At 48.6% G+C, this 27489-nt stretch overlaps 1 protein-coding gene across 1 annotated transcript; it reads right to left on the reverse strand.

Moving 5' to 3' along the window:
• Positions 1–835: 835 nt before the first annotated feature.
• Positions 836–16038, reverse strand: CCDC167 (coiled-coil domain containing 167). Its single transcript, XM_081520573.1, has 4 exons — positions 15967–16038; positions 2781–2875; positions 2524–2576; positions 836–1182 (listed from the first exon to the last, which is right to left on the reverse strand). Exons 1-4 carry the CDS (start codon positions 16006–16008, stop codon positions 1079–1081), a joined length of 294 nt encoding a protein of 97 aa, XP_081376699.1. The 5' UTR covers positions 16009–16038; the 3' UTR covers positions 836–1078.
• Between the last annotated feature and the right edge of the window lie 11451 nt (positions 16039–27489).

A 27489-nucleotide genomic window follows, 5' to 3' on the forward strand; every position in this document is an offset into this window, starting at 1 on the left:
GCAGACCAATTAGTGCCACTGGATGGGGAGGGAGCCACGGCTCCACGGACCCGCCAGCCTCCCCTCTCTGCGCCTGCACTGGAGGCCGCGGGTGCCTCTCCCCCTCTGCTCTAGGTGTGCGTTTCCCCATCGGTCCGGTCACCCTGCAGGTCCTCCCCTAGAGCCTTCTGCCTGCACATTGCTTGGGTCCTCCCTTCATGTTCCACGGCCTGAGCACCCAGGGCAATGCCTTTCCCTGCTTTTCTGACTTAATGGGTGTGATCTCGGCTCCCAAGCCCCTGCATCCTTCTGCTTGCCCCACTCGGCCTTGCTCCAGCCTCCCGCGCCTGTGCTGGAGGAGAGGCTGTGAGCAGGGGCGGGGGGTGGGGGGTGGGGGTCTGCGTTCGCCCCTCCTGCAAACCCTGCCAGGTTTCCTGGCCACTCACCGTGAGCCTGTCTGGTCATGACCGTGGCCCCGGTTGCCCACTGGCTCTGCCACGCCTCACCAGGCCTGCTGCCTCTTGAAGACCATGGATTAACTCTGCCCTCCAGTGGGGCCACCACACAAGCACGAGTCCCGGGGTTCAGTGCACAGGCTGCGCTTATTCTGCTGTGATCACAGGCAGGCATCGACTGGCATGCCAGACCGCGTTTGGAGGGCACAGGGACAAGAGGTGCCAGGTCGGCCTCAGCCCCAGCAGCCCAAGCCCTCGACTTGGCTCCCACCGTGGTTCCGCCTGAGCAGGCACTTTGTCACTGCCTTATTCCCCAGCTGGGTTGGGGGCTTACCTTCACAACCCCTCTCCTCCCTTGAATCCTGAATGCCACCCCACTGCCATCAGGTCATGACACTTCCTCGGCACACAGGTTCTTTATTGCCTTTCCCCTGGGCTAAGCCAGCAAGAAGTCCTTCTGGAGCCCCAAGCCCCACAGCGGGAATGGGAGGCGAGAGGGGCCAGGCCAACAGGAAGCCCTGCTCCAGTGTCTGGATCAGGGAGAAACGACCCTTGTACCTTGGTCCTCTTGAGGTTTGAAGGGCCTGCTTGGCTATGATCACGGAGCTGAGAGGAAGCCAGGGCTGACCAGAGAAATCGCAGCCTCACAGGGCCCAGTAGGCGTAGATGAGGGTCAGCAGGAGGAAGATGGCCACAGACAGCAGCATGTTCTTGCGGTTCTCCTGCCGAAGCAACTTCAGCTCCTTCTCTGGGAGGAAAAAGGGTGGTGGACAGGTGTCCTCGATCTGCCCAGATCCTCACAACCTTCTGGCTATAGGTGCTGGGCCCAAAAAAGCCCCAACCCCCAATGCTGCTCAACTGTTTCTCTCCAAATGCAGCCAAAGACAGCATGTGTGGGAGTCACCAAAAAGGCTACGCCTGAAAGCCGGGTGAGATGGTGGCATGGCCTCCCCGGAGAGTCCTCCAGCTCGTCCCTGAGTGGCCCCGTGGTGCTCCTCCCTCCAGGGTGTCTCATCTGGTCAAGCAGACTGAGGGCAGCTGGGCCCTCCTTGGGGAGTAGGTACAAGGTAGGGCCACACAACCAGCGCTTGTCTGCCCTCTGCTGGATGCCCCGCTGAACAGGAACTAGTGATGCTAAGAGGAGGCAGTCTGTGCTCACAGGGTGGTCAGGCAGCCTCTGGAGGACACCAGCCCAGCTATTCTACAGCCACACTGTGTCCATTCATGACACACAGGTGGCTGGTACTCTGAGGGCTAAACTGAGTGATAAATGCTACAATTTTGTGTGAAAACCGCTAGCTTTGAGGGGGAAACTGATGTCTCATTTCTCCCTGTGTGAGGGAGTGGGGATACGTGCAAACCAGCCATGGGCAGGCCAGACAGGACCCGGGCAGGGGCATGTAACGCACACTATGCTTACAGTGTTGATTCAAATTCCTCCGGGAGGTTTCCTGACGTATAGACTATTCTAGGGCTGATACTGGGCCAGGTCTGGCCCCCCAGGGTGAATAGAACAGAGCCCAGGAGCCTCTGCAGACCCTTCACCTCCCAGGCCGCTGGGAAGGGCGGTGGCGGGCGGTGGGGGGTGGGGGCAGGAGCCACCCTCCAGCTCTGAGCTGGGTGTGGGCTCCTCCTGGCGCAGCGCCCAGCACCCAGAAGGTGGCAGCATTGCTCCACCCACAGCAGCCCTTCACGGCACCCACGTGGGAGGTTCATTGTCCATCCTGGACCCCAAAGACCCTACTACCATCGCTCCCACTGCAAGGTTTTCCTGGGAGGGAATGGAGGTCTGCAAGGAGAGGGCCAGGAGAGTAGGCCTCCCCAGTCAGGGGAATGGGAGGGATCTCAACCTGGCTACAGCCACCTCCTCCATCGCACAGGGGAGAAGAGACCCTCTGGCCTCTCCCGTCTCCTGGAACAGAAGAGCAAACCTGCTCCTCTCCCAGGCTGCCGGTCTCCTGCGGCCTCCCGAGGGCTGCCCCTCCTGAAGTGCACCCTTGACCCCGTCACCTTGTGGGCCCCCCGGCTGTCTGCCCGTTCCTGACCCTGGGACTGAAGGGGGGCTGGGAATGGGAAGGAGCTTTCTTACCATAGTTGGAGGCTTTGTTCATCAGGCTGCTTTTCTCCTTTTCCAGAGACCTCCTGGAGGGCGGGGGGGTGGGCGGGGGGAGAGGTCAAAATAGCTCGAGCCTCTTTCCCACCTAAGGGGCAGCGGGGGCCCCAAGGCAGGGTGGACAAGAGGAACAAGGGCACAGGTCTCTGGCGGTGGGGGAAGGGAGGGATGGAAGCTGAGGGTCGGGGCTGGGACAGACACGAAGGGGTGGAAGACGTGGGGAGGAGCATCACCTGGCCTCTGAGCTCAGCTCCGCCCCACAGAGCCTGGAGTTCACAACCTCCAGGTCTCTCCGACATTGTGACAGCTTCTTCTCCAGCCCATCGATCTGAAAGACACAGCACACCCAGCAGGTAGAGATGGGTGGCAGAGTCTTCCAGTTTTCAAGACAGCTGGGATCCTGGGATGAAGAGGAAGGAGTCTCTAGTCTTAGGACAGCATCCGCACCCCAAATCCAGGCTTTGCTGTCCTCTACCTCCACGTGGTACAGCCTGAGCCCGGCTGGAAACACCTGTGAGCGTTGCTCAGGGTCTCCGAGCTGCCCTGACCCACTGGGCCAAGCATGGGATGGGGCAGACAGGAGCAGCCCCTCAGTCAGCTGTGTCTCCAGCACAGGCCCCAGTTGGGCCCCACAGCAGGAGCAACCAGAGACCTGAATGTGGCAGGTTCTGCTACACAGGCAGACCCTAGAATGAATGAGGTGATACGGAAAGCCTCTGCCTTTCCAAAGCACTCCATGCATGATTAGACATCTAGGAGCCAAAAAGCAGAGGCCTTTCTTCACACTGGTACACTTCAAGTAACCCAAGTTGTAATAATACACATTCTCCCATGAGAGTCAATAAAAATTACTGAAAGTACAGATCAAAAGTTTATGACTTGGTTTTTGTGCAAATGCATTGACCAGCATCAAGGTAGCTGTAACACGTGGGTAAAATAGCTAAGCTCCTGAAAGGCTACATGCCAAAGGTGGCAGTTCTCCCATTTATTTTGATTATTGTTTCAGAGATGTGTTCTTGGAAAAACAATCTGAACTACGGGGAAATGTTTTTTATGAAATACTAGACTGGATCATCCAAGGTCCTGGTGTCACACATTTGGCTTTGAAAGTTCATTTGTGTCCATCTGTCTCCAGGTGTCTTATCGGACACCTCTTTGGGTCTGGGCCTGCTTCTTCTTGTGCCTCTGCCCTGCTGGTGGAGCCTAGACTGCAGTGGGTGGGAGTTCAGAGGGCCCCATGTCCCTCCCAGCAGCTGACTGAACAGGGCCCTGGGTCCAGCTCATGCTTGATTTTCCGTATGACCTCACTCACTGTTACCACAACCCTGGGAGGGATGGCAAATACCACTTCGATTTCACAAATGGGAGAATGGGTCCCCCAAATGGAAAGACTTTACTGAGAAGTCAGGGTAGAACGCCCCTCTCCTTAAGGGTCTCAGCCAGTTCTCTGCTCCAGTCCTTTCTGGAGTGGCCCCTGTACAGATGGAAATCAATGACTGTGCAGACCAATCCCAGCATCCCTGGTGTTCTGGGGAGTGTCAGAGTTGCCCTTGAAGACTGGGCCTTCAGCCAGCCCCTCCTCCTGGCCCGCACTCACCCCGGTCCTTCTGGGTCAGCCTCTTCCCTTCCCGGTCCCAATGCTCAGCCCAAATGACACACCATCTACCCCCTTCCCTGCAGCCCCAGCTGCTGCCAACTCCAGCTCTGGAAGCAGGGCTCTGTGGGAGGGAGCCACTGCAGAGCTTTGAGTTAACTGCTTGGTTAATTGTGTCATTTCCTGCTAATGGGTACCAAAGGGAGGGCTGTCCTGGGAACAGCCCTAGCCAGGAGATGGGGCCTGTGCCTGGGAAGGCCAAAGGTCGTCCTGAACCTGCGCTGTAGAGAAACCAGCGCCGGGGAGCCAGGCCCAGGGAACAGAAACAGCCTGATGTGAAGGTTAGTGGAGCCAGGAGGAACAGGTGACAGGCCACCGTGAGGCCTGCCCTTCATAGCAACACCCCCAACACACACAGCCGCCCCTCGGGCCCTAAGACTGTGGTTTCCATTTCCTGGTGCAGATACCAAAATCAGGGCACCAAATTCTGTGCTGGGTCCCACACAAAGCTTAATTCTTGATGCGCTCTCTCCTCCATGAGGCCTTTTCTGCGGCCCTTGGCTGGAGAGGTACTGCCTCCTTCCCTGGGCAGATTAGCCAATCCTTCTCTCATGAAGCCAAGCGCATATTATGTCATCCAGCTGTGGGTGTCCAAACCTCATCTTGCCAAACTCCAGGAGCCCCTTGGGTAGATGATGTAAATCTGCACCCCAGGGTCACATCTAGCCTAGATCAACCCACTCCACTTACATGTGTGATGCCTGGCCTCTAAGGAAGGCTGACTGCGTAGCTCCAGCCCTAGAAGGCGTGGTGGCCATCTGTCTCCTCTCTGTGGCCACTACAAGGCCCGGCCTGCTGCAGTCCCTGTGTTTGTAGCCATGGAGGAATGGGCCTCATGTAGCACCAGGGTCTGAAACCCTCCTCTCATGCCCACAGAAGCGGAAAGAAGCTAGGAGAAGCAGTGGTACACGCACGTAGATTATATACTTTGTGGACCACCCCATGCAATTAGTGCTAGGTGAGATTTCTCCCTGCCACCCTTTGGTCAAGCCCTGGTTTGCATGTCATTCTGCGGAGGAATTTTGGAGCTTTCCATCCCTGAACACCTGTACAAGGCTACCAGGGGCCAGGAACTCATCATGCTAAGCAAAATCTTTAAATTGAGGTGAGCAAACCACAAGTGGGCACACCAGTCTGCTGTCACGCTCTAGGCAGGGCCTGTGGAGCTGGCAGCTGGAGGCCTGTATCTGAACGAGTCCAATTTATCTGCAGTTCCATGAATACCCCACTTTCACTTACCACTTTTTAATGAGCATAAACAGACTAACACAAATCAAGGTTTTAGGGACTCAAGTTCTAGCCTCCCTCCATGAATATTTATATCCTGCTGCAGCTCTCTCTGATCCCCTTCTAAACATCAAGTTCTCCTTTAAACCCAGCTGCCTGAGGTGGGCAGAGGGAGGGCAGTCTGGGACTGTCAGGAGGCTCTTCAGCAGGCCACAGACCCATCCTCAGAAGGTGCCCCACCCGCAGTCCAACACCCTGCAGCATTTGCTGAAGCAGAAGCCGGTTCTCAAGCAGCCATAATAATGGGTGCAAAAGTTCTAGTGACCTAGGGACTAACCTGGTGGCCCAGTGATTAAGAATCTGTCTGCCAATGCGGGGACATGGGTTCGATCCCTGGGGTCTGGGAAGATTCCACGTGCTGTGGGGCAACTAAGCCACCGCAACGAGAAGCCAGCACATAGAAACAAAGAGTAGCCCTCACTCACTGCAACGAAGACCCAGCACAGGCACAAATAAATAAATATTCTGGTGACCTACTGGCTGCCGATAAGGCAGGGAGGAAGGGTCAAGATGCATCTTTTAAGTTGTGACTGGGGTCAGGGAGTGATGGCCACAGAGCAGAGCTAGTCCAGCAAGATGGAACCTGAAATAGGGGCGAGCACCCAGGAAGTAGACCTAAAATAAGCCTCTAGTTGGTTTTTCAGTCAACAATGACAAGCACATAGGTGACACACTTTGCAGATTCCCCCAAACAAATCTATAGTCTTTGATCAGCCTCCTCTCTGCCACGAGGCTGAAGGGAACAGAGGACAAGACAGCCAGGACCAGAGGAGAAAACATGGGTTAGGACCAGGATAAGGAGACAAATGTCAAGAAGATTCTGGAAGCATAAGGGTCAGAGCTGGGTGAACAGTTGGAAGACCAAGTGCCCAGAGGCCTGAGGCTGTAGTTCCTGAGAAGTGTGGTAATAGGGAGTATGGGCTGTCATCTGGTGACTTAGCTCGCCAGTCACTTGCTGTGTGTCCCAGTGACTTCCTTAATTCTGTGCCTCAGTTTACTCGTGTGTAAAACAAAGGTAATGATGTTTCCTATTTCCAAGAGTTGTGAAGATGATACAAAGCAATACATGTAAGGTATTAATATGAGAACAGTGCCTCACACACACAGTGACGGTTTAACAAGTGTTTGCTATCATTATTAGAGAATGGTTTTCAACTAGATCTTTAGGGAATAAAAAGAAAATTGAGTTAATTTGTGGCAAGAGTAAGAGGGGCGAGAAACGGGGCTGTGCGATGGTGCGAACTCCCCATCGGTCACTGGCCGGCAGCAGCGGGGAGGGGAGCCCCACGGCTCCGGCACGGCCGTCCTGCCCTCGGAGGGTCAGCACAGCGATGCCTCCAGACCAGCCTCCTGGCTGGCTTGGGACACGGCACGCTGGGAACTTTACGACCCTGCCCTGGGATGCACCCGGGGTGGTCTGGAGCCAGTGCCACGTGGTAAAGGTTGGGCCTGGTGGAAGCAGAGGTCTAGAGGCCAAGAGCAGCGGCTAGGGGCAGAACAGACTCGTGTGGTCTGAACCCCAGTGGGCATCTGAGAAGATGCGGAACAGCAGGGGGGGCGGCTGGCAGCTGGCGCCCAGGTTCCCTGAAGCCCCGGCTCTCTGGGGCCGGGTGCTCAGCTAAACTGGGAGCAGGAATGCAAAGCCCAGGACTTCAGGTAGAAAGAAGCTCCATCAGAGATCCGACCAACTGTGACGGGAAGGGAAGATAACACTCAGGAGGCCAGGGAGGCTCCCAGGACTCCTGCCCAACAGGCTAGAGAGAAGGCATTCGGCAGGAAGAGCGTGGCTGCCCCACTGGTTCAGTTCTGGGACTTCCCTGGAGCGGTCTGGGGCGGCACTGCTGGCTGTGACTGTCATAGGCACAGTAACAGCTACAGCAGGCACTGAGACAGGCACTCATTCAGGCTGTGTGGGAGCAGAGAGTGGGTGCCCCTGGTGGACAGTAATATGGATGAGAGAAGTGTCCACGCATTACATTTATACTCAGACCAAGTGTCCGTTTTAATACAGGGGAAAAGAACAGTGTGTCTAAGTCAGTAGGCGAAGCGTGGCTGCACAGGGGCCCGAGGAATCAGTAAGGCAGTGGTGTGAGCTCCATACCACTGTTTGCCTTCTGGTTCGTCACACAGAGCCCAGCGCCCACAAGGTGTTGTGTAAACCTGTGTGCAAGCAGCTCAGGGGGCCGGGAAACAGGTGGTGAACAGGCAGCGTGTCCTGATAGTAAAGTATGCTCTTGACCCAAGACCAGCAGTGGCTAAAACTTGCCCATGGAGACTGTGGTGGGGAAGGAGGGAGGGGGAGAAAGGATAATGCGGTAGGATGTGGGAGGGAGCATCTCTCAAGGAGGAGGGAGCTGAGGGCCCCGGGGGAGATCCTGGAGATGGGAGCCCGAGTCTATAGTGTGTTGGCCAAAAAGTTTGTTCAGGTTTTTCTATAACATCTTATGAAAAGATCTGAATGAACTTTCTGGCCAACTCAGTATTTTAACCAGAAAGGCCCATGAGGGATTCCTCCACAGTCAGAATGGGAACTGCTGCCCTTCTTACCCAAGCTCGGGCTGGGGGATTGATTGGAGGCTGGGCAATGGCTTGGAGAGTGGGCAGAGCAGCAGGCTCAGTGAGAACTGTAAGATCAAGGATTCTCCCAGAGACGGGGGTGTTTCCTGCCGCAGATCTCAGAGTTCTGATGGCCGACTGACCGTCAGAAGAGCCCTGGCCCCAGCCAAGTGGGGCCACTGCTCCTGCTGGCCATCATCGGGGCCAGGGCCCCTCTGTCAGAAGCAGCTTTGGGCACCCTGCTGGCAGTTCAGTATTAAGCAAAACCGCCTCTGCCGCCTGACTTGGGGAATAACACCCTATTCTCACAGCTTTAGGGAAGTCTCCCTGGGGTCCTATATGCTATAAAACCACTGTGTTAAGAGAAACTGTAAAATTCTCCCAGAATCCCCAGGGGGCATCTTTTCAGGAGTGTGGAGCCTCCTGGTACTGAAGCCCCAAAATCGGCCCTTTTGGGGGCAGGGAAGGATAAGCAACCAGCACCCTGGTCAGGGCAAGCCCGCGGGGGGCCATTTCCAAGTCTGCCAAGCACGAGCTGTAGGCTGTGGCTGTCCCACTGAAGATTCTCCTACTGAAGGTGCTGAGTGGTACTCCCAGAAGCAACCTGACAGCCCGGGAGGTGGCCCCCACCCACTTCCTAAGGAGCCACTGTCTAGGGCCAGACTTTCTTCTGGAAAAGGGCAGACTTTCTTCTGGAAAAGGGCAGAGGCACCTTTGGGGCTTGGTGCTGCCAGGCAAGTCACTGTGCTTTCCGGTTTAGGAAGTCGTTTCTGGTCTTGCTGGCCTTGCTCTTGGGAGCTTCTGGGCTATGAGTGACAAGGGGCTGAGAATGAGTTAAGGGGTCAAGCAGCGGTCACGGGGCATATCCTGCACCCGCCTGGCCAGATCCTTCATGGGCACCAAGACCTAATAACAAGCATGGTGTCGAGGGACCTGAGCCCAACTCAAATCATGGACTTCCACGTGTCTGGATGGCAGCGCGCCAGTCAGAGCAGCCTCTGGAAGCCCAGGGTCCACAGCAATACCAGCAGCTCTGTGAGCCAACACTTGGGTAGCAGGCACTGCTCTAAACGCCTCACACAGCTCCCTCACAGGACGCTCACAATAACCCTGGGCAGTGAGAAGTGTCAGTATCCACATCGTGCGGATGAGGAAACCTGGGCCACGGGGATGAAGTAACCTGTCCAGGGTCACACAGCCGGTACCTGAGGGAGTGGTGGTGGGAATCAGCGCTGTGAGCCACCAGCCTGGGGCCACTTGCAGCTCTTAGGCGAAACCTCCACTTTCACCGTGGGCCAGTCTGTGGGCAGCTTCCCGCATGCTCCCCAATGTCTGCATCAACTCTGCAAGAAAGGGACCTTCCCCTTTTAACAGAGGAGCAAACTCCCACACGTTTATGCAAACCGATCTAGGTCACAGCACTGGGAAGTGGCAGAATTGGGGTCTGAATCGGTGTTTTTCTGCTTCAGAGCTCATGCTCTTTCCACCACTTCAAGCTCTTTCAGCAAAATCCCTCATGAAAACATTCATGACAAAGAAGGGTTCTGTGGAACAAAATCATTACACATCCCTGTTGAAGCCCATCTAAGCTTGTTGATCTGGCTTTAACAGATTCTCTGCTCTGAATAATCTTGTACAAGGGCTTTGCTTGGTTTCTGTCCACATAACAGATACTCGCTGTGAGGGAAGAACCTGACTGAAATCTGTTTGCCTGGAGACAGTGAGATGGGAGCCCAGCGTGTCCTCACACTGAAGGCAATTATTACCTTCCAACTCTGAGCTTCAGACATCTGAGGCACCCTCCCCCAAATGACCTATGCTGCCAAAGCACCCTGACAAGGCGCACAGAACAAATATGTGTCTGAGAAGGAAAAAGGTGGGCTAGTTGGGCCTGAAAACCTCTTCTTTCCCCATAGACTTTCTTCTTACTTGTTAACAACCCACAGCCCAAAGAGTGGGGTCAACTGTTTCATCTCCAGCCCCAGCAGTCAGGGAACTGGATTTCTGGAAATCCACTCATTCTCACACGTCAGGGAAGCCCCAGGACGTTTATTATGATAGGTAAAGAAGCCAGCCCGCCAGCCCAGATGGTCTCTGGCTTCCCATCTGGGGCCTTGAGGCCACACAGCCAAGTCACATGGGGGTCACAGGCCCTGATTTTCCAGGTGATCAGCCTCAAACCCCAGAGGACGGATTACCCTGATACTCCTTAAGGGATGTTTTTCTGTGTAGGAGGCTCTTTTGTTTTCTGAGGGTAGAAAACAAAAACCTCTACCACGGCTCCCAAATCATCAGAAGTTTCTCTCCTAGGCTGGGCAGATAACAGCAAACCCACCCAGTTTTTTAATCAATGAACAATTTTCAGGAAAAGCAGAGAGCTAAGGGGCTTGTCATTTCTCTGGAGAGTCATTCTCTGCCCCAGGTCAGGAACTTGGGGGCCCGGCTGAAGCCCTTGCGAGCTCTGAAGCCTTCTGAGACCCTCTGGCCTTTGAGAGCTCACAAGCAGAGCCATGTCAGTCTGGGCCAGAATACCATCTGAGCTTTGTTTTCTCTTCTTTCCCCCAATATATAGTTTTTGATAAATTAGCAAAAGCTTCTTCATCGCTGAAAGGCTCAGAGCCCTTTTTAAGAATTGGCATCCACCCCGTGCCTTATGAATTCATTAATTAAGATGCTGGCAAACAGCCACTCCACACATGCGGACATCCAGCCGCGTTAGGTAATGAGGTTTTAGTCTCCTGACCCCCGTCAAGTGGAGTGGAGCCAGACACAGGCTGCCCAAGAGAAATCACCTGCCCAATGGTGACCTGTCGCTTGTGCCTGGCAGCAGGTGAGGCTTATTTAATGGTCAGTCGCCCTTGAACTGTGTCCACAGGCCTCAAGCCTTTCTCCCAGCCCCTGGCTGGGCGGCAGCCAGCAAGGTATCCAGCTGCCTGCTCCACTGTGGCCTCCTGACCTCTGACTGATGAACCACTCAACTGGGCCCAGAAGTCAGAGGTGAGGGTTCAATGCCTCCTCTAGCCTCTCAAGGCCAATTTAGTAAATATTTATTGATGGCCCACTAGGCTGCTTCTAACCTTTGTCTTAGAAATTTGGTAGGTTCCCATCAGCCTTGTACACAGCCTGTTCCAGAATCGAGACCGTCTTCATCCACACTTGGTGCTGTGGTCTCTCACTACCCTCAGGGAGTTCACAGCGGCGGCTGACATTACACAAACCCAAATGTCCAGGCTCCTCTCCTCCTGGTGCTCATCCTGCCTTGGTCAATTTTTCCTCTCATCCTACCACCTGTCTTTCACCATCACTGATGCTGGCCTCTTTTTCTGATAAGAATTCCAGTGAATTTTAAGTGACTACCACTCACTTTTATTCCCTCTAGCAGATACTGTTAGTTGGTCAACACAACATTGATTCCCAACCCCTCCTCCTTTGCATGCCACCAACGAAGTTAGAAAAGTTTAAAGATATTTTTCCAGCCTCTATGTGGCCAGAAGTGGTCATGTTCCAGTTCTAAGCAATGAGATGATCCAGAAGTCAGCTGGGAGATTCCCAAGAGAGCTTATGCCTCACTGATAAAAAGGACAAAGTGTTACAGTTCCTTTTTCTTTTCTTCCCTGACTTAAAGTTGAATATGATGATTGCAGCTGTGGCAGCTATCTTGTGAATAGAGGAAACAGCTAAGAAAATGCAGAAACACCAGCCCTGACATAGCTGACCTTTTGAACCAAAGTCAGTAGCTACCTCCCTCCAAATTTATTGTGATGGGGGGAAAAAAGTGTATTCTTGTTTTTTTAGGTCACTGAGGTCAGTTTTCTGTAACTTGTAGCTTAAAAGTTTTCCAAACTGATAGACTTCTGTACTGGGCACCAGATCCAACTCTCTAAATGTCAGCCAAGACACTGCACATCTGTTAACTTAAGACTGTTGAAACATTTAAAGACACCAAGGTGAATGGTCCAGCTGTGGCAGGAAAGTACAACGACCAAATAACAGGTCATTACTATCAGAAATTAAGAAACAAACAGGTTTTACGTGAGCCAAAATCCTATCCACTGAGACTGAAATGCAACCTTTTCCTCAGCCAGAATACTTCCATCAGTTTAGATGGAAATATAATCTTTCCCTCCTCCTACACAGTTTGAAAATCAGTACCAGAGCTGGTGATTTCTCATCTGAATTCTAATTCTCTCTTGTTATTCAGAATAAAACTCGGTAGCCAGTTTTTCCCCAAATCTGAGATCTCACAAGGTGGCAAATGAGTTGGATAAAAAGGCTTTGAAAGGAGCCACAAGTGGGGGAGGGTGAGAGATGCCTTGGTGTTCTGGGAGGTGACTGCCCAGTCCAGCTGGTCCAAGCTAGCCCTCAGGGGGAGTGCTGCCTGCTCAGTAATTGCTTCATTACAGCAAGTGGAGACTGTTTGCAGGTGCTGAAATCACTCACTTGTGGGGGTTTTACTGCACTCGTCAGATTAACAAACATTTTTGATTAAATCACTACTTCATTGGCTCGGAGCACACGACTTTTAATAACAGGACAATATCTGCTGCTCCTGAACACCAGTGCACATTCAATACTCAGATCTGCAGGGGGCAAAGGAAGAGCATGGTGAGGAGACAGCCAGAAGCCAAGTTTTTTCTCACGCACACAGTTGCAGAGCGCAAACCTTAGAATATCCAAACGAAAGTAACCTAGTCATCAAGATGACCAGTGTAAACACTTATATTGACATTGACAGGTTAATAAAAAACGAGCAAAACTGATTGGTATAAGGCACTAGGAAAGCAGGCACATCACCATATTCAAAACACTTTTAAAACTCGCATCAGGGACTTCCCTGGTGGTCCAGTGGCTAAGACTCCATGCTCCCAATGCAGGGGGCCCAGGTTCCATCCTTGGTCAGGGAACTAGATCCCACAGGCTGCAACTAAAAAAAACAAAAAATCCACTTGTCGAAAGAAAGACCCAAAGTAAGATCCCAGCTGTCACAAGTAAGCAGCCAAAACAAAGAAAGTAAATAAAAATAAATATTAAAAAAGGAAAGGTATCATCTCTAATAAATAAATAAAACCCATGTTAGACAAACAAAAGACATCTATGAGCATCTATGATCTATATGTGGACCACCGTCACCGAGTTTGCAACCCCTGGTGATGGTCAAGTCCTTCATGTTACCAATGAGGAAACTATAAAGTCCAAACTTGGTTACAATGGAAGGATGGCTACCGATAAGAAAGCCTTGTTTATTGATTATCCACTCTGTGTCACACGTGCTACTTTACAAATACTCTCTCATTTAATCCTCAAAACTACCCTGTGAGGTAAGATGAAGTCTGCTGAGGAGACTCAGGCTGTCCTGTAAAATACACCTACACCTTCTTAAACAGCAATGGAGCCCTAGCGGGGCACATGGTCTCCTAGGTGATGAATGTATTTACGAGCCGTCCCTTACAGGCCTTGCATCTTAGCTGCAATCTTTGCCAATGCGAAGAGGGCACTTTGGGCCCAGTATTCTTAAGACACTGAGTGTACTTCCTCCACTCTATCTTTCCCGTCAGTGAACACTTCATGAGGTGACAACAAGGCCCTGGGAGACAGCAGAACCACAAGACCGAAGGAATATGTTAGAACCACTACTGTCTTGGTACCCTAGACCAGGAGTTGGCAAACAATGGCCTGTGGGTCAAATACGGTCCATGACTTGTTTCTGTAAATAAGTTTTATTGGGTGTATGACTTGTTTTTGTAAGTAAAGTTTTATCGGAACACTCATTAGTTTACATACTGCCTATGGCTGCTTTTGTGTTCAGTTGTTTGTTTTTTTTGAGTATAGCTGAGTCTCATTATTTTGGTAGTTATGTTCTATAAAGTCGCCAACAAAAAATTAGCCAATACTGAACCAGGTTAGGTTCCAGAGAGCCTCTGGTCACAACATTTTTATCAGCTGATCAATACAAAACCCTGTGTGTTTGTGTCTAAAGAGACCTTATTTAATATATATTGTTGATTAATTAACATTGAACTCACATCCAACAGCGCTATAACTATGCCTGAGAAAGCTAATCTAACACACACATTTTCTCCATAAGGCATGTCTCAGCCTTGCACTTTGGAAGACTACACAGCACTTCAGCCCTACACTTGAGGGCCATTTTAAACTGCAAAATCACCAACAAAAAGCACACAAATGCAAGAAACTTGGCACTAAATAAACCAGAAAAAGGACACTTGTTCATAGCACACTGAAGAGTTTAAAAATAAAGACACACTATTGCCTTGTTTGACCGTAATCGGACATGTGTGCCTCAGGTGAATCAAATCTCAATGCTTTGAGTCAGTTTGGTTACTACAAAAGCATTTCAAGTATTGATTTGGGGGTTACAAGCACATTTTAGCAAGCAGACAAATGCACAAATACGTAATCTGTGAACAATGAGGGTCAACTATAGTTGCAATGGAGACCATATGGCCCATAAAGCCGAAAACATTTACTATCTGATCCTTTATAAACAAACAAACAAAACCTCGAATTTTGGGATTTCTCTGTTACAGCAGCAAAGTCTAGGCTCTTCCCATTTCAGAGTGCCATCTCACTTCAGCATCTATATTCGATTTTATTGTGTGTTACTTGCTCAGTTGTGTCTGACACTTTGCGACCCCATGGACTGTATCCCGCCAGGCTCCTCTGTCCGTGGAATTCCCTAGGCAAGAATACTGAAGTGAGTCATCATTTCCTTCTCCAGTGGATCTTCCCGACTCAGGGATTGAACCCAGTCTCCCCAAAGTTTGTTTGTGTTTTTCCACAACATCTTACAGAAAAACTTGAACAAAATTTTCGGCCATCCCAATATAAGAAGATTCACATTTTCACCAACCTTGTTCCCTACCAAGTAGGCCAATATTTCTCAAGCAGTGGTACTAAAACCTCCTGCATTAAGCATGGGTGTAGCTTGTTAAAAATACAGATTCTTTGTTAAGAACACACACCCAAGTCCTACTGAATTACCGGGATGGGGGAGAATTCAACTCCCCATTTTTAACAAGACAAATGATCCTTCATGCATTCTTAAGACTGAGAACCACTGAACTGGGAGTAAGTTCAAGAAGACAAGCACCCAGTACTTTTCCTGCAACCACTGGGAGGGTGATCTAAGGGTACCATAAAACGGAAGAAACAAGATGCAGCAGAAGGCAAATCACCTGTGCTTGATTTTGGGCACTTCAACCATTTCCACTGGGGCTCTACTTGAAACTTCAGTTTCCTCATCTGTAAAAATCTCACAGGCTTGTGGTGAGGATTAACCAGGAATGCAAATGAAGTAACAAATAGCAATTGCTCAATAGGCATCAATTTTCTTTCCCTTCCGTATGTAGTTATTTGTAAGCTCTTTGTGAACACCACCATTCCAGAATCCTCTGCAGATTCCCACAAAGTAGTTTTCAAGCTCCATGCTTCAGCACCCCAGAAGAAAAATTCCCCATCTCAGGGGACAGCTAAGCCACCAGTAATATATTAAACAGTAAGGGATCCTTCACCTTCGGGGGTCCCCTCATCTGCAGATTTCTACCCCTTGGGGATCCCCCTCAATTCCGAGTACCCGCCCCTTTTGGGTTCCCCCTTTCACTTAAACGTTTCCCCTCAGGGCCTAATTTCCGTGCCGCGCCCTCTTTGGGGCTCCCCTTATCCGCGAGTCTCTTCCCCTCTGGAAGTCCCCTCACCTTCTGTTCCCACCTCTCGTGACCCCTCGGGCTCTGCAACCTTCGATTCTCCCAGCGGGCCGTCTCTCACCCTCGCGTCCCTCTCCCAAACCCACGTCGCCCTCATTTCTTCTCCTCACCCCCTCCTCCAACCAGTAGCCGGGCCGACCCACTACCCGCCGCGGGGAGAAGTTCACGAAGTGCTGTAGCCCCCGTTTCTCCCCTCACCTCTAAAGCGACGCCCAGATTCTCCCGCTTCTTTTTAGTCATGTTACTCGACGGGTTCCCGGAGTCATTATTGGACGCGCCCACTGGTGGCGCCACGCATGTGCAAAGCCTCGTGCTTCTCCCTCATTGGCTGCCGAGGTGGCGGGAGGCGGGACTACTGGCGGTCGCCGTCTAGCTGAGGGGCGTGGCCAACCTGGTGCGGCCATGTTTATGAGGGGCAACATCTCTTTGTGGCCTCAGCGTAGAGGGCGGTGGGGAGAGAGTACCTGGATTGGTCCGGAAGGAACGATGGCCCGCCCAGGGGTGGAGCTATCCCTTTCCTTACTTACCCAAAGCCGCTTTACAGCGCGAGAGACGCTATTTTTTTTTTTTTTACCGCATCGTCATTTGTGTCCATCAGCCTTTTAGGGACCACTTTGCGCTGTTTGAGGAAGCCAGCTCCCATCCCTTCAATTCTGTCATTTCTTCAGTATGGACCTTCAAGGCCCATGCTGAAGCACTGCCTCACCTCGAAGCCCCATCTTGAGCCCTTTGGTCCTTTGGGAACTGATAATGATCTGTTGTTATTCCTCCTTTTCGCCTTGTTCTTATTTTTCTTGTTTTATTCTAACAGCAACAGCCTACAAACGTCAGAGAAGACTTTTAAGTGAAAAGCAGCTTCCTTTATCCTACCACTCAGTGCAGTTCCTGTCTTGGTGTATTCTGGTCCGGGCTTGGTCTCAGACATCATATTTTATGCTGTTGTAGTCCTATCATACCTCCCTGGTGGCTCAAACGCTAAAGAATTTGCCTGCAATGCAGGAGACCCGGGTTCAATCCCTGGGTCTGGAAGGTCCCCTGGAGAAGCAATTGGCAACCTACTCCAGCACCCTTGCCTGGAGACTTTCATGGACTGAGGAGCCTGGCAGGCTACAGTTCTTGGGATTTCAAAGGGTTGAACTCAAGCGACTTTCACTTTTCACTTTCACCCCTGTCCATACAGTATGCTGTAGACCCGTGTCCTTTGAAATGCTTTGACTGGGATCCAATTTTGTATGGTAACCCAGTTACCCATATAACTGAAACTAATGTTCCCTGAGAAACACCTTTACCACCTATGATGCACTCAAATATCTTTTAATCCAGTCTGTTTAACTGAAAAAAGCTAGTGGCAGGAGACCTATTAAGTTTATTTCGTGACTCATTAATGGATATTTGAAATAGACATTTTCCCATGTGCTTATTTTAAAGCTTAAATTTTTTTTTTTTTTAATTTATATCCGTCTTTGGCTAGACAGGGTCTTTGCTACTGAGCACAGGTTTTCTCTAGTTATAGTGCACAGGCTTCTCATTGCATTGGTTTCTCTTGTTACAGAGCACAGGCTTCAGGGTGTGTAGGCTTCAGTAGTTGTGGCATGTGGGTTTAGTTGCCCCATGGCATGTGGAATCTTCCGGGACCAGGAATCAAACCCGCCCATCCCCCCACTTCCCCCACTGTGTCCCCTGCATTGGCTGGGCATTCTTAACCACTGGACCACCAGGGAAGTCCCACTTTCCCATGTTTTGAAATCAACATTTGCAGTGGGGTATATTGCCACCAAGTGAATGCATCTTATTCTTGTATTATTTTATTGGATGTTACCACCAAATTATGCTAAAGCAAATACCTTTGTGTACATAGCTCTGTCCTTCTGAATTATTTCTTTAAGATAAATTCGCACAAGTGGAATTATTGGGTCAAAGAGTATGAGAACGGCATTGCAGCTTCTTATTTTCTGACCAGTTATCTCTCTGTTGGAGTCTGTATTTCTGTGTGTGAATAATAACCTTGACAGTGTTTGGGGGGAAAAGTCTTTTCAGATCTGTTTTCTCTTCTTGATAGAGTCATTGAATGATGGAGCTGGAGGGAACCTGAGATACCATCTCGCCTGGCTGCCTGACTGAGGCCCATAGCAGGAAATTGTAGTAAATTCTATCTGAATAGGAAGCAGGCTGTTGAGCAATTGTTTAGTGCCGTTCTTAGCTTAACACCCAGCCCAGGAAAAACCGACTCTAGAACACTGTCCATCAACTGTCAATCAACAGCATTTATTGTCAGAACACTCTTCATAGCTTTGGTTCTGATCCCAGAAAAACCAGACTCTCTGCTTCCCAATTATCATAGGCACAGGCCCAGGGGAGGTGAGAAGAGAAAGAAAAACACTGTGTTCTTTTAAAAGTGATTCCTTCTGCATTTGTTTGGCACCAAGAAAAAGTCATGGGTATGCTTCATGTCAGTCCCTTGTCTCTCTTCCCCACTCCCGGTGAACTGATGGGTGAGCTGTCATCCTTCTCCCCAAGGAGCCTTGGATTTTCCAAAGCAGAGCTTGTCCCATTTATCTGCTAATGGGACAAAATGCTTGAATTGAAGCTGGAATGAGAGCCTACGTGGGTTGTAGTAAAACAGGGAATTTTGGAGTGAGGCTGATCTGGATTCCAGTCCCAGCTCTGCCACTTAGCTGTGGTGTGATTTGGGGCAAAACACTTAAACTTGCTGAGCCTTGATTCCCATGACTATAAAATAAGCTCGTCATGTCAGACTTATAGAGTTGTTATGAGAAATACTAAGTGGTTTGTACTGTGGTTTGTGAGTGACCAGGAGAGATAGCAAGACTAAGGCACCTGCTTCCAGCTTTTCATTATAGGGTTTTGCTTAGCAGTTGTTGCCATTCATATTTTTTGCTATTGTTTTGATACTAGTTTCTGTCAATTTTGATATTATTATAAACCATCTGCTGTTAGGAGTTTGGGGCAAATACTTGGTTTATTTCCTGTTATTAAGGATGTGTAGTTTACTGCAAAAGGCAGCCACTAACGTACACTCTATTCAGAGAAGAGATGCCCTCTTCACCTCTCTACTCATCCTTCCTGCTGAGATCATCAACTGTGGGTTTCATGTGCCCAGATATTGCAAACGGTGGTGCTGGGGAGGTTGAAAGAACCCCAGGTAACCCACTGAGGTCCTTTCACCTCCCTGGTACGTACAAAGACCAGCTTTGATTCCCATGGGGGCTGTTTGCTGAGCCTAATGCAGCTTGGCCTGGCTTTGGGCTGGAAATTCTGCCCACATGCAGATGGATTACTGTTGGCCGTCTGTCTGTCTGTCTGTCTTTGTTCTCCAGTGAGCTGGGGTCCTGAACTGTCTATTTGGGAATTCTGTAGCTAAATTTTTAAGGGAAATCAAGCATCACACTGGCAAACAGGAGAACTGGATTCACTCCCGGCCAGGTCAGGTTCTCACTTCCTCACCTTGGGCACAGGTCAAGCCTCTTCTTTGGCTCTCAATGTCCTTATCTGTGAAATGGGCACACTGGGGAGACTAGACAGCTTAGACACCCTAGGATTCTGCTTTTAACGGCCTTGTTACTTGTAAAGTGCCCAGATATAAGGCACCCTCGTTGACTGTAAGGCGGACATATAAAATAAGAAGCAGTCATTACCCTCAAGATACCATCAATCTAGTTAGAGAGACAGACTGACAACATGAAATAGTGAATGCCAGACAACATATAATTAAAAGCCAGCTGTCTGGTACTTACTGTTGATGCATTAGGAGCTCAGGGTAAAAAAAGAATGGCATGCATATTCGGGGTGGCTTTGTGGAGGCTATGGGTCTTGGAGGATAAATGAGATTGGATAAGTTGGGAAGACGGGAGAGGGCACGCCAGGTGGGAACCCAAGGGTTTCCTGTGCTGGGGGTGCCCTTTTCAACCCTGCAGTAAAGCACTGTATTGGCTAGGCACAGCCCTGGCAGATTTGTCATGGAGACCCCTAGATCTATTCTTCCATCCCAGCCCCATCGTGGGCTTGCCAGACCCATAGGGCCCAGGCCTGGACCCCTACCACTGCCCTAAGGGCACCCTCTCAGAGCTGGAGTGGGGGAGAATGAAATCTTTCATTGTTAGAAGTATCACAGGCAGGAAATGAAGAATTTCGTAGGTGGTTAAAAATACAGTGGAGGCTGATTTATGTTTGAATTTTGTTCCAGGACAGGAGATTATAGCCCAGGTTCTGAGGCAAAGGCAGCCGTGTCTTTATAGCCTACTTGGATCAGTTTTATGTCTTAGTGATTTTTATACGTTTCAGCTAAGCCAAGATGCTCAAACTTTTTTGTCCCACACTTCACTGGGGAACTCATGTACCACTCCTGCACCTAACCTCATTTTCCCATAAATAGAAAAAACAAAATAGATGAAAGAAATGTTTTTGCTTTCTACCTAGTTGGTATCCAGTGATGTTAGCTAAATTAAAGCAAATCATAAATAGATGATGAACCCACCTGACACCCTGAAGCAGATGTCAGGGGACATCACGAAAATAAAAGGACAGGAATCTAAATATTGTTGAATATGCAGACCAGTCCTTCCCGTAATATTTTTAGAAACTAATTTATTTATTTTGGCTACGCCAGGCCTTCGTTGCTGAATGCAGCCCTCCTCTAGTTGTGGTGCACAGGCTCTAGGGTGAGCAGGCTTCAGTAGTTGTGGCAAACGGGCTTAGTTGCCCTTCAGCATGTTGAACCTTCCCTGACCAGGGATCTAACCTGTGCCCTCTGCATGGGCAGGTGGATTCTTAACCACTGCATTACCAGGGAATTCCATAATGTTTTCTTGATAAGAAGAAATTTCTATCAGATATTAGCACCAAGATAAGCTATGTGGCCCTTCCTGGTATGCTAATAGGATTTTACCTCACGGCTACTGTACCTTTTGTAACTGATTATACTTCTCACTATTGCACTCACGACGAAGCTCAGATCTGAACTTGTTCAGGGATTTTAAGCATAGATTTTCATGTACTAGCATTCTCCTTGGCTTTATTTTCTTTTTCTACCCTTGTTTTCTCTTTGTTCTTTCACTTTATTTTTATCCCACTGTATTGTGTACATTTTGGTAAACTACCTCAAATCCTTTTTTAGAACACAAAGGAGAATAAATAAATCAATAAATACATCCTGTGTTTGTAAATATGGCACTTTGTTCTTTCTAAGGCAAATTTTCACATCCATTAGCTCTGTGGTCCTCACACAGCTCTGTAAGCCCTTTGCAGACAAGGGATCTGAGGTACATCCATGGATAAACGGCCTGCAGAGGAGGACAGACCCACTCTTCCATCCTTACAGAAGATGGCCTGAGCCCTTCTGAAGGAGATGGGAATATGAAACTAATAGCCCACTAGGTGACTTTTTACTAGTAGATGTGGATTGAGAAAGAGGAAAAGGTGGAGAGGACACAAATTGGGGTGACCATTGGCTTCAGAGATTCCTCCAGAGTCCATATTTGTGCTGCCATCTCTACTGCCCCCACTTTTGGTAACAAACCCACTCCCACTGGTCACATAGGGGCCCATGTAGCCCCCTGAGCGGGGTAGCCAGTCGTAGAACCATATGCTCTTGGCCACAATGATTGGTGCAGAGGGGAGAACTCATGACTCAAGTGGGGCTGATAGGAGATCTTCACTGAGATTGTTAATCTCTAGCTGGGAAATGAGACCTCGTCTAAGTTTTGGTTGCAGAGCTATTGTGCTGTGACCCTGGAATTGTGACTAGCTGTGCTGCCTTCCATGAAAAGAAGTTCCTGTGGAGTATGGGGGGAGGCAGGCAGAATGCTTAAGGCAGCCGCTAGTGAGAGACTGTGGGAGAGATGGTGCCTTGTGGATGTTTAGACCTGAGGTTCCAGGTGCCTCGCCCTTGCCTCTCCCAGGATGGAGGCCGACCAGGACAGAGGCCAACACATCCCCCCTTTTGAGTAAGCCAGTTTGAGCTGTGTTTCTCTCACTTATTGCCCAGAAATTTCTTACTTCATATAATTTGTAGACTGAGTTTTTTTGTTTGCTTTTTCTGGGAGAACGCTGAAGTTCTGCTTTTCTGGATGTTCATACATCTGGGCACTCAGTGTTTAAATTTCAGTGTTTAGCTTCTGCGAGGGAGCTTGGGCCCTAGGAAGTAAGAATAATAATTACCAGCACACTGTCAGGCATCTATCATTGGAACATAAACAGAGGCAGTAGAGCTTGGTGGTTCAGGGCATGGCAACTGACTCGGCTGCTCATCAACTGTATGACCTTGGGAAAGTTATTTAACCTCTGAGTCTCAGTTGCCTCATCTGTAAAATGGGGATAAAATAAATAGTAGGTATCTCATGCAATTCTTGTGAAGATTATATAAAATAATGCATTTCAGCACATAATGCTGTGCCCCATACCTCATTGTGCTGTGCTTAGTCGCTCAGTCATGTCCAACTGTTTGTGACCCCATGGTCTATGGCTGGCCAGGCTCCTCTGTCCATGGGGATTCTCCAGGCAAGAATACTGGAGTGGGTTACCATGCCCTCTTCTAGAGGATCTTCCCAACCCAGGGATTAAACCTAGGTCTCCTGCATTGCAGGCAGATTCTTTACCAGCTGAGCTGCCAGGGAAGCCCTCAGACCTCATTAGCACACCATAAATATGGTTCAAGTATTTTGGACAATTTCACATGTACTATCCCTTGAGAACTCCTATGAATGAAGCAGAACAAATGTTCTCATATCTGTTTGGCTGATGAAGACTCTGATGTTTGGAGGGGTTAAGCGATCCATTCATATCACCTAATAAGTGGAAGAGTCTGAGGACTTCCTGGTGATCCAGTGGCTAAGAATCCACCTTGCAGTACAGGGGATGCAGATTTGATCCCTGGTCCGGGAACTAAGATCCCACATGCTGTGGAGCAACTAAGCCACCATACCACAGCTACTGAGCCCACGTGGCACAACTAGAGAGTCTGTGCACCACAGCGAAAGATTTTGCATGATGCAATGAAGATTTTGCAACTAAGCTCATGCTGCAACTAAGACTCTTCACAGCCAAATAAATAAATAAATATTAAAAAAAAAAATAAGTGGAAGAGTCTGGGTTCTAGCTATTAGAGTCAAATCCAGGGTTCTCTCCTTTGGATTTTATCACCAAATGGCTCTGTGCTGGCTATTCTCAGGAAGCCAGTTTAGCAGCTTGTAAAGGGCACTATCCCTCCAGGGACAAGGTCCATTAGAGAAGCCAAATTCCGTCCAGAAGACAGCTTGCTGAGGACAGAGGATTGGTACTGGAAAGATGTCCAGAGGAAAGACTGCTTAAGTTGGCTTCCCTGGTCACCTCCAGCACGTGCTTATCTGCACTCCTCTTCCTCCCTGGCAGCTCCCAGCACCCCGCATCTCACATATAAGAATTCTACAAGACAGATACTACAAGAATCAGAAAGTAATGTAGAGGTCATTCGAGTCCATTCATTTACTCAACAAACATTTGTTAAACATATACTATGTGTCAAGCATAGTAGATGTTATGGTGAACAAGACACAGATCAAATCTCTCATTTTACAAGTGAGAAAAACTGAGTCCCAGGAAGGAGGATGGCTTCCCTAAGGTCTACAGTGAGTTAGTAACTTTGTTAGACATCTAGAGCTATCTGCCTAGTTCACAGCAGCCCCTCTTTTCTGAAGTTTATGTGAACTCACCTTTCTCGTCACAGCTGATTGGGCCAGAATAGACAACAATCAGATACCTGACAGAAGCTGGGCCAATCAGATTTCACCTCCCAGAAATCTGACCCTGGAATGTGATGCTGTTCTCAGCCCAGAGAGAAAGGGACAGAATGAATGCATGGTCATATCCACGGTCTGTCTCTTGGATCAACCCGTGGGTGTTCTATCAGCACTGCCCATTTTTTATCTCTTCCCTCTTCATTTGGGAAATTTTGAAATTATTGTGTTTTTTTTTCTTTCTTCTTGCAACAAAAAATAATGTAAACTAAGACTGTGGCCGAACTTGGATTAAAACCTGTCTCCTGGCTCCCAGACCTGTGTTATTTCCATCACATTGACTGGCAGCCGAGATGCTTCCCAAGGAGTTCTCAGAACTCTGGCCTTTGGGTACACCACGCAAAACCATACCATCCAAAGGCGTTCTCACGGTTCAGAGCAGGGGTTTCTGGGAGGTGCCAAGTCCCTTGATCTCTAGAGCAATTGCCTTGGGGGTGTATGTGAAGGTTTCCAGAACAGCAGGAGAGGATGGTGATTAAAAGTTCAGCCACTGAGGCCAGGCTGTCTGAGTTCAAATCAATCCTGGTCTCCACTCATTAGCTGTGTACCTTGGGCAAATTGCTTTTCTCAGTTTCCTTCTCTGATATTCACCCTCATGGGGTTATCATAAGATTCCATACATGTATAAAGTGCTTGGAATAGTGTGCAACAAACACTAGTTATTTACTATGCAAGCAACCTGTTTTTTAGATTGCATTTGCTCACAAAACATTCCCAGACCCTTAGGGTTTAGCTTTCACTCACTTCTCCAGCTACTGCTAGTCCCCTGAGATCCACCTTGGTCTGATCACATTCTTAGCATAAAAACAAGTAGCATTCAAAGCCCAGGTCAGATACCACATGAAAAGTAATCAGTCTCTGACCTTTTACACACCTTGATGTGTGTGTTGTACCTGTGATGAGTTGTTGTCTCAGCTTGTACTCTCCCCTGGGACGGGAGCTGATCAGACCGATTAAAGTTTCTCATCAAACCTTCATTCAACAATTATTTATTAAGTGCCTATTATGTTCTGAGCTCTATACTGGGGCTGGGGGATGCAGGATCTCTGTATGGTGACAGGCTAAAAGATAAATACAATGCCATGCTCCAACACTGTGAGAGAGGCACGCTTAAGGAGCTATGGATTGAAACTTCCCTACTGGTCCAGTGGTTAGTACTCTGCATTTCCAATGCAGGGGGCACAGGTCCAATCCCTGGTCCAGGAACTAAGATCCCACATGCTTTGCAGCAGAAGGAGCAATGGATTCATTGAGAATGTTGGGCTTAGGTCACACTGGGGAGTTAGGGAAGGAGGCTCAGAGATAAGGAAAGATGAGTAAGAGTTAAACAGGGAATACAATTTCACACCCATCATATTAGCAGACATCTGACAAAACCAAACACTGACAAGGATGTGGAATCAGGGAAACTCTGATACACTCTCAGTGGAGTGTAAGTTGATACAAAACTATGGAAAACAAATCAGCATTAACTAAAAAAGTTGAAGGTGCATCAGTTGACATATTACAATCATGTACTTTGTTGTAATAGCAAAGATTTGAAAACAACTTAAATGCCCATTGTATTAGTCAGCTACTGCTGTAATCATACTGTGTAACAAATAATTCTCAGTGACTTACAACAACAAATATTTACTTCCTTTTTTGGGGGAGCAGTCAAGTCATTTGCTTTTTACATGAAAACAGAAAATTGGGAGAGGGAGAACAAGAGGGGAACCAGCCAACTGCTTAGATTTTTCTGCAGTTGAAAAGGGTCAGCTGGCATTAAGACAGGAATTGGGTCCCCACAGCAACATGGCAATGGTGACTAGACCAAAAGCAATTTATGAAAGCACCATTTTCTACTAAATGTTATCTGAAGCTAAGCAGGTTAAGGTTACATTGGAAAGTGTCACTGTCTGGAGTATTTTTCTTAAGAGCACAGAGATTAGATGACAGGCAGCAAGTCAACAGCAAGGTGAGCAGTGTGCGCCAGGCTAACCTAGGAGCAGAGGATCAGCTCACGAAGAGCGAGTGGGTACACTTGACATAGGCAAAAGCAGTGGGGAGTTCACAGCCCTTGCCATCCACATAGGGCTTCATGTGGGAGATGAAATAGTCGGCTTGTTCCCGAGTCAGGTTCTGGTACAGCTCCTCCCTTGGTCACGTAAGGCTTCCCTTCGGAGCTTCTTGGTCTCCCTTCTCAGTCTCCCTTCTCGGTCTCACAGCTGATCATGAAGGTCAAGTACTCGTGCAGGGAGATGTGGCTGTCCCTGTTTGGATCCACAGTGTCCAGAGTCCCTGTTTGGATCCACAGTGTCCAGAATGGCCTTGAACATGGGGTCGGGCTCCCATTCCTTCACCATGGGCAGGTCATAGCCCAGGGAGTGCTCCTTGCCCACAGGATTTCAGGTTAGCTGGGGTGAGTCTGCCCAGGTTTGCCTCTGCTCTCTGTATCTCTCATCTGGGGACTCAGGCTGAAGGGATAACAGTTTGCTGGGAGCAAGCTGTTCTCATGACAAATGGCAGGACTGCAAGAGGCCAAATTAAATCATTTTAAATGATGTTTGCATCACATTCTCTAGCATTCTATTGGTTAAATTCCATTAGGCCAAACTCAAAGTTAATGGGGTAGGTATAGGTCCTCCATTCACTCTACATGGCAAAGGATGTGCATATATAGTTTTATGTAGTCGTGAACACAAGAGTTGGGAAAATAATTCAATCACCTATATCAATCAGTAGAAAAAAAGATCAATAAATTACAGTGTAGTCATACAATGAAAAATTATATAGCAATGATGGTCTAAAGCAGGGATTAGCAAAGTACACCCAATCCAGCCTGCTTCTTGATTTTTTTTTTGTAATTACAGTTTTTGTAATTACAGTTGTATAGGAACACAGTTGCATTTGCCCATCTACATATTGTCTATGGCTTTTTTCACATTATAGTGGCAGAGCTGAATAGTTTAAACAGACTGTTCAGCCCACAAAGTTTAAAATATTTATTATGTCTCTCTTCCAGAAAAGTTTGCTGACCTCTGATCTAGAGCTACACACACCAATGTGGATAAATCTCGAAAACATAATGTTGTTTGAAAAAAACAAGTTGCAGAGAAACATAAACCATATGATACTATTTCCCTAAAGTTTTAAAACATGCAAAATATTCAAAATAATACTATATATTGCTTCACTGCTCAAACATATGCTGTTTAAATAGCAAACATCAAAAGCAGGCTGAGGGGCTTCCCTGGTGGCTCAGTGCTAAAGAATCTGCCTGTCAATCAGGACACACGAGCTCCATTCCTGATCCCGGAAGATTCCACATGCCACAGAGCAACTAAGTCCGTGTGCCTCAACTACTGAGCCTGTGCTCTAGAGCCGGGGAACTGCAGTGCTGAAGTCTGAGTACCCTAGAGCCTGTATTCAGCAACAAGAGAAGCCCCTGCAGTGAGAAGCCTGTGTACCACAACTAGAAAGTAGCTTCTGCTCACTGCAACTAGAGAAAAAGCTCTCGCAGCAATGAAGAGCCAGCAGAGCCAAAAATAAATAAATAAGTAGAATTACTTTAAAAAGTAGATTTATTAAAAAGAAGAAAAAAGCAGGCTAGGGACTTCCCTGGCAGTCCAGTGGTTAAGACTCTGCACTTAAAAAAAAAAAAAAGCAGGCTAGTGATTATCTCCATATTTGGGGAGATGGATGTGACTGGGGGAAGGTGCCCAGGGGGTTTCTACTTGGTAATATTTTGTTTCTTAAGCTGAATGATGGTGCTCATATAAGGGTATTCATTTTATTATGATTTACACCTTTTGTGTAGGTCTTAAATATCTCATAAAAGAAAAAAAAAAAAGATTTAGGGGAGAACAGAAGATGGGTGAAGACCGTTCTAAGGAGTCTGATTGCTTACCAAGGTAGAGAGGAGTTCTTGGGCAGGTCTGAGAGTAAATTG

The sequence above is a fragment of the Giraffa tippelskirchi genome, chromosome 8 (genome assembly GCF_054371585.1).
Source record: "Giraffa tippelskirchi isolate mGirTip1 chromosome 8, T2T-mGirTip1v1.2.pri, whole genome shotgun sequence".
Taxonomy (NCBI): Eukaryota; Metazoa; Chordata; class Mammalia; order Artiodactyla; family Giraffidae; genus Giraffa; species Giraffa tippelskirchi.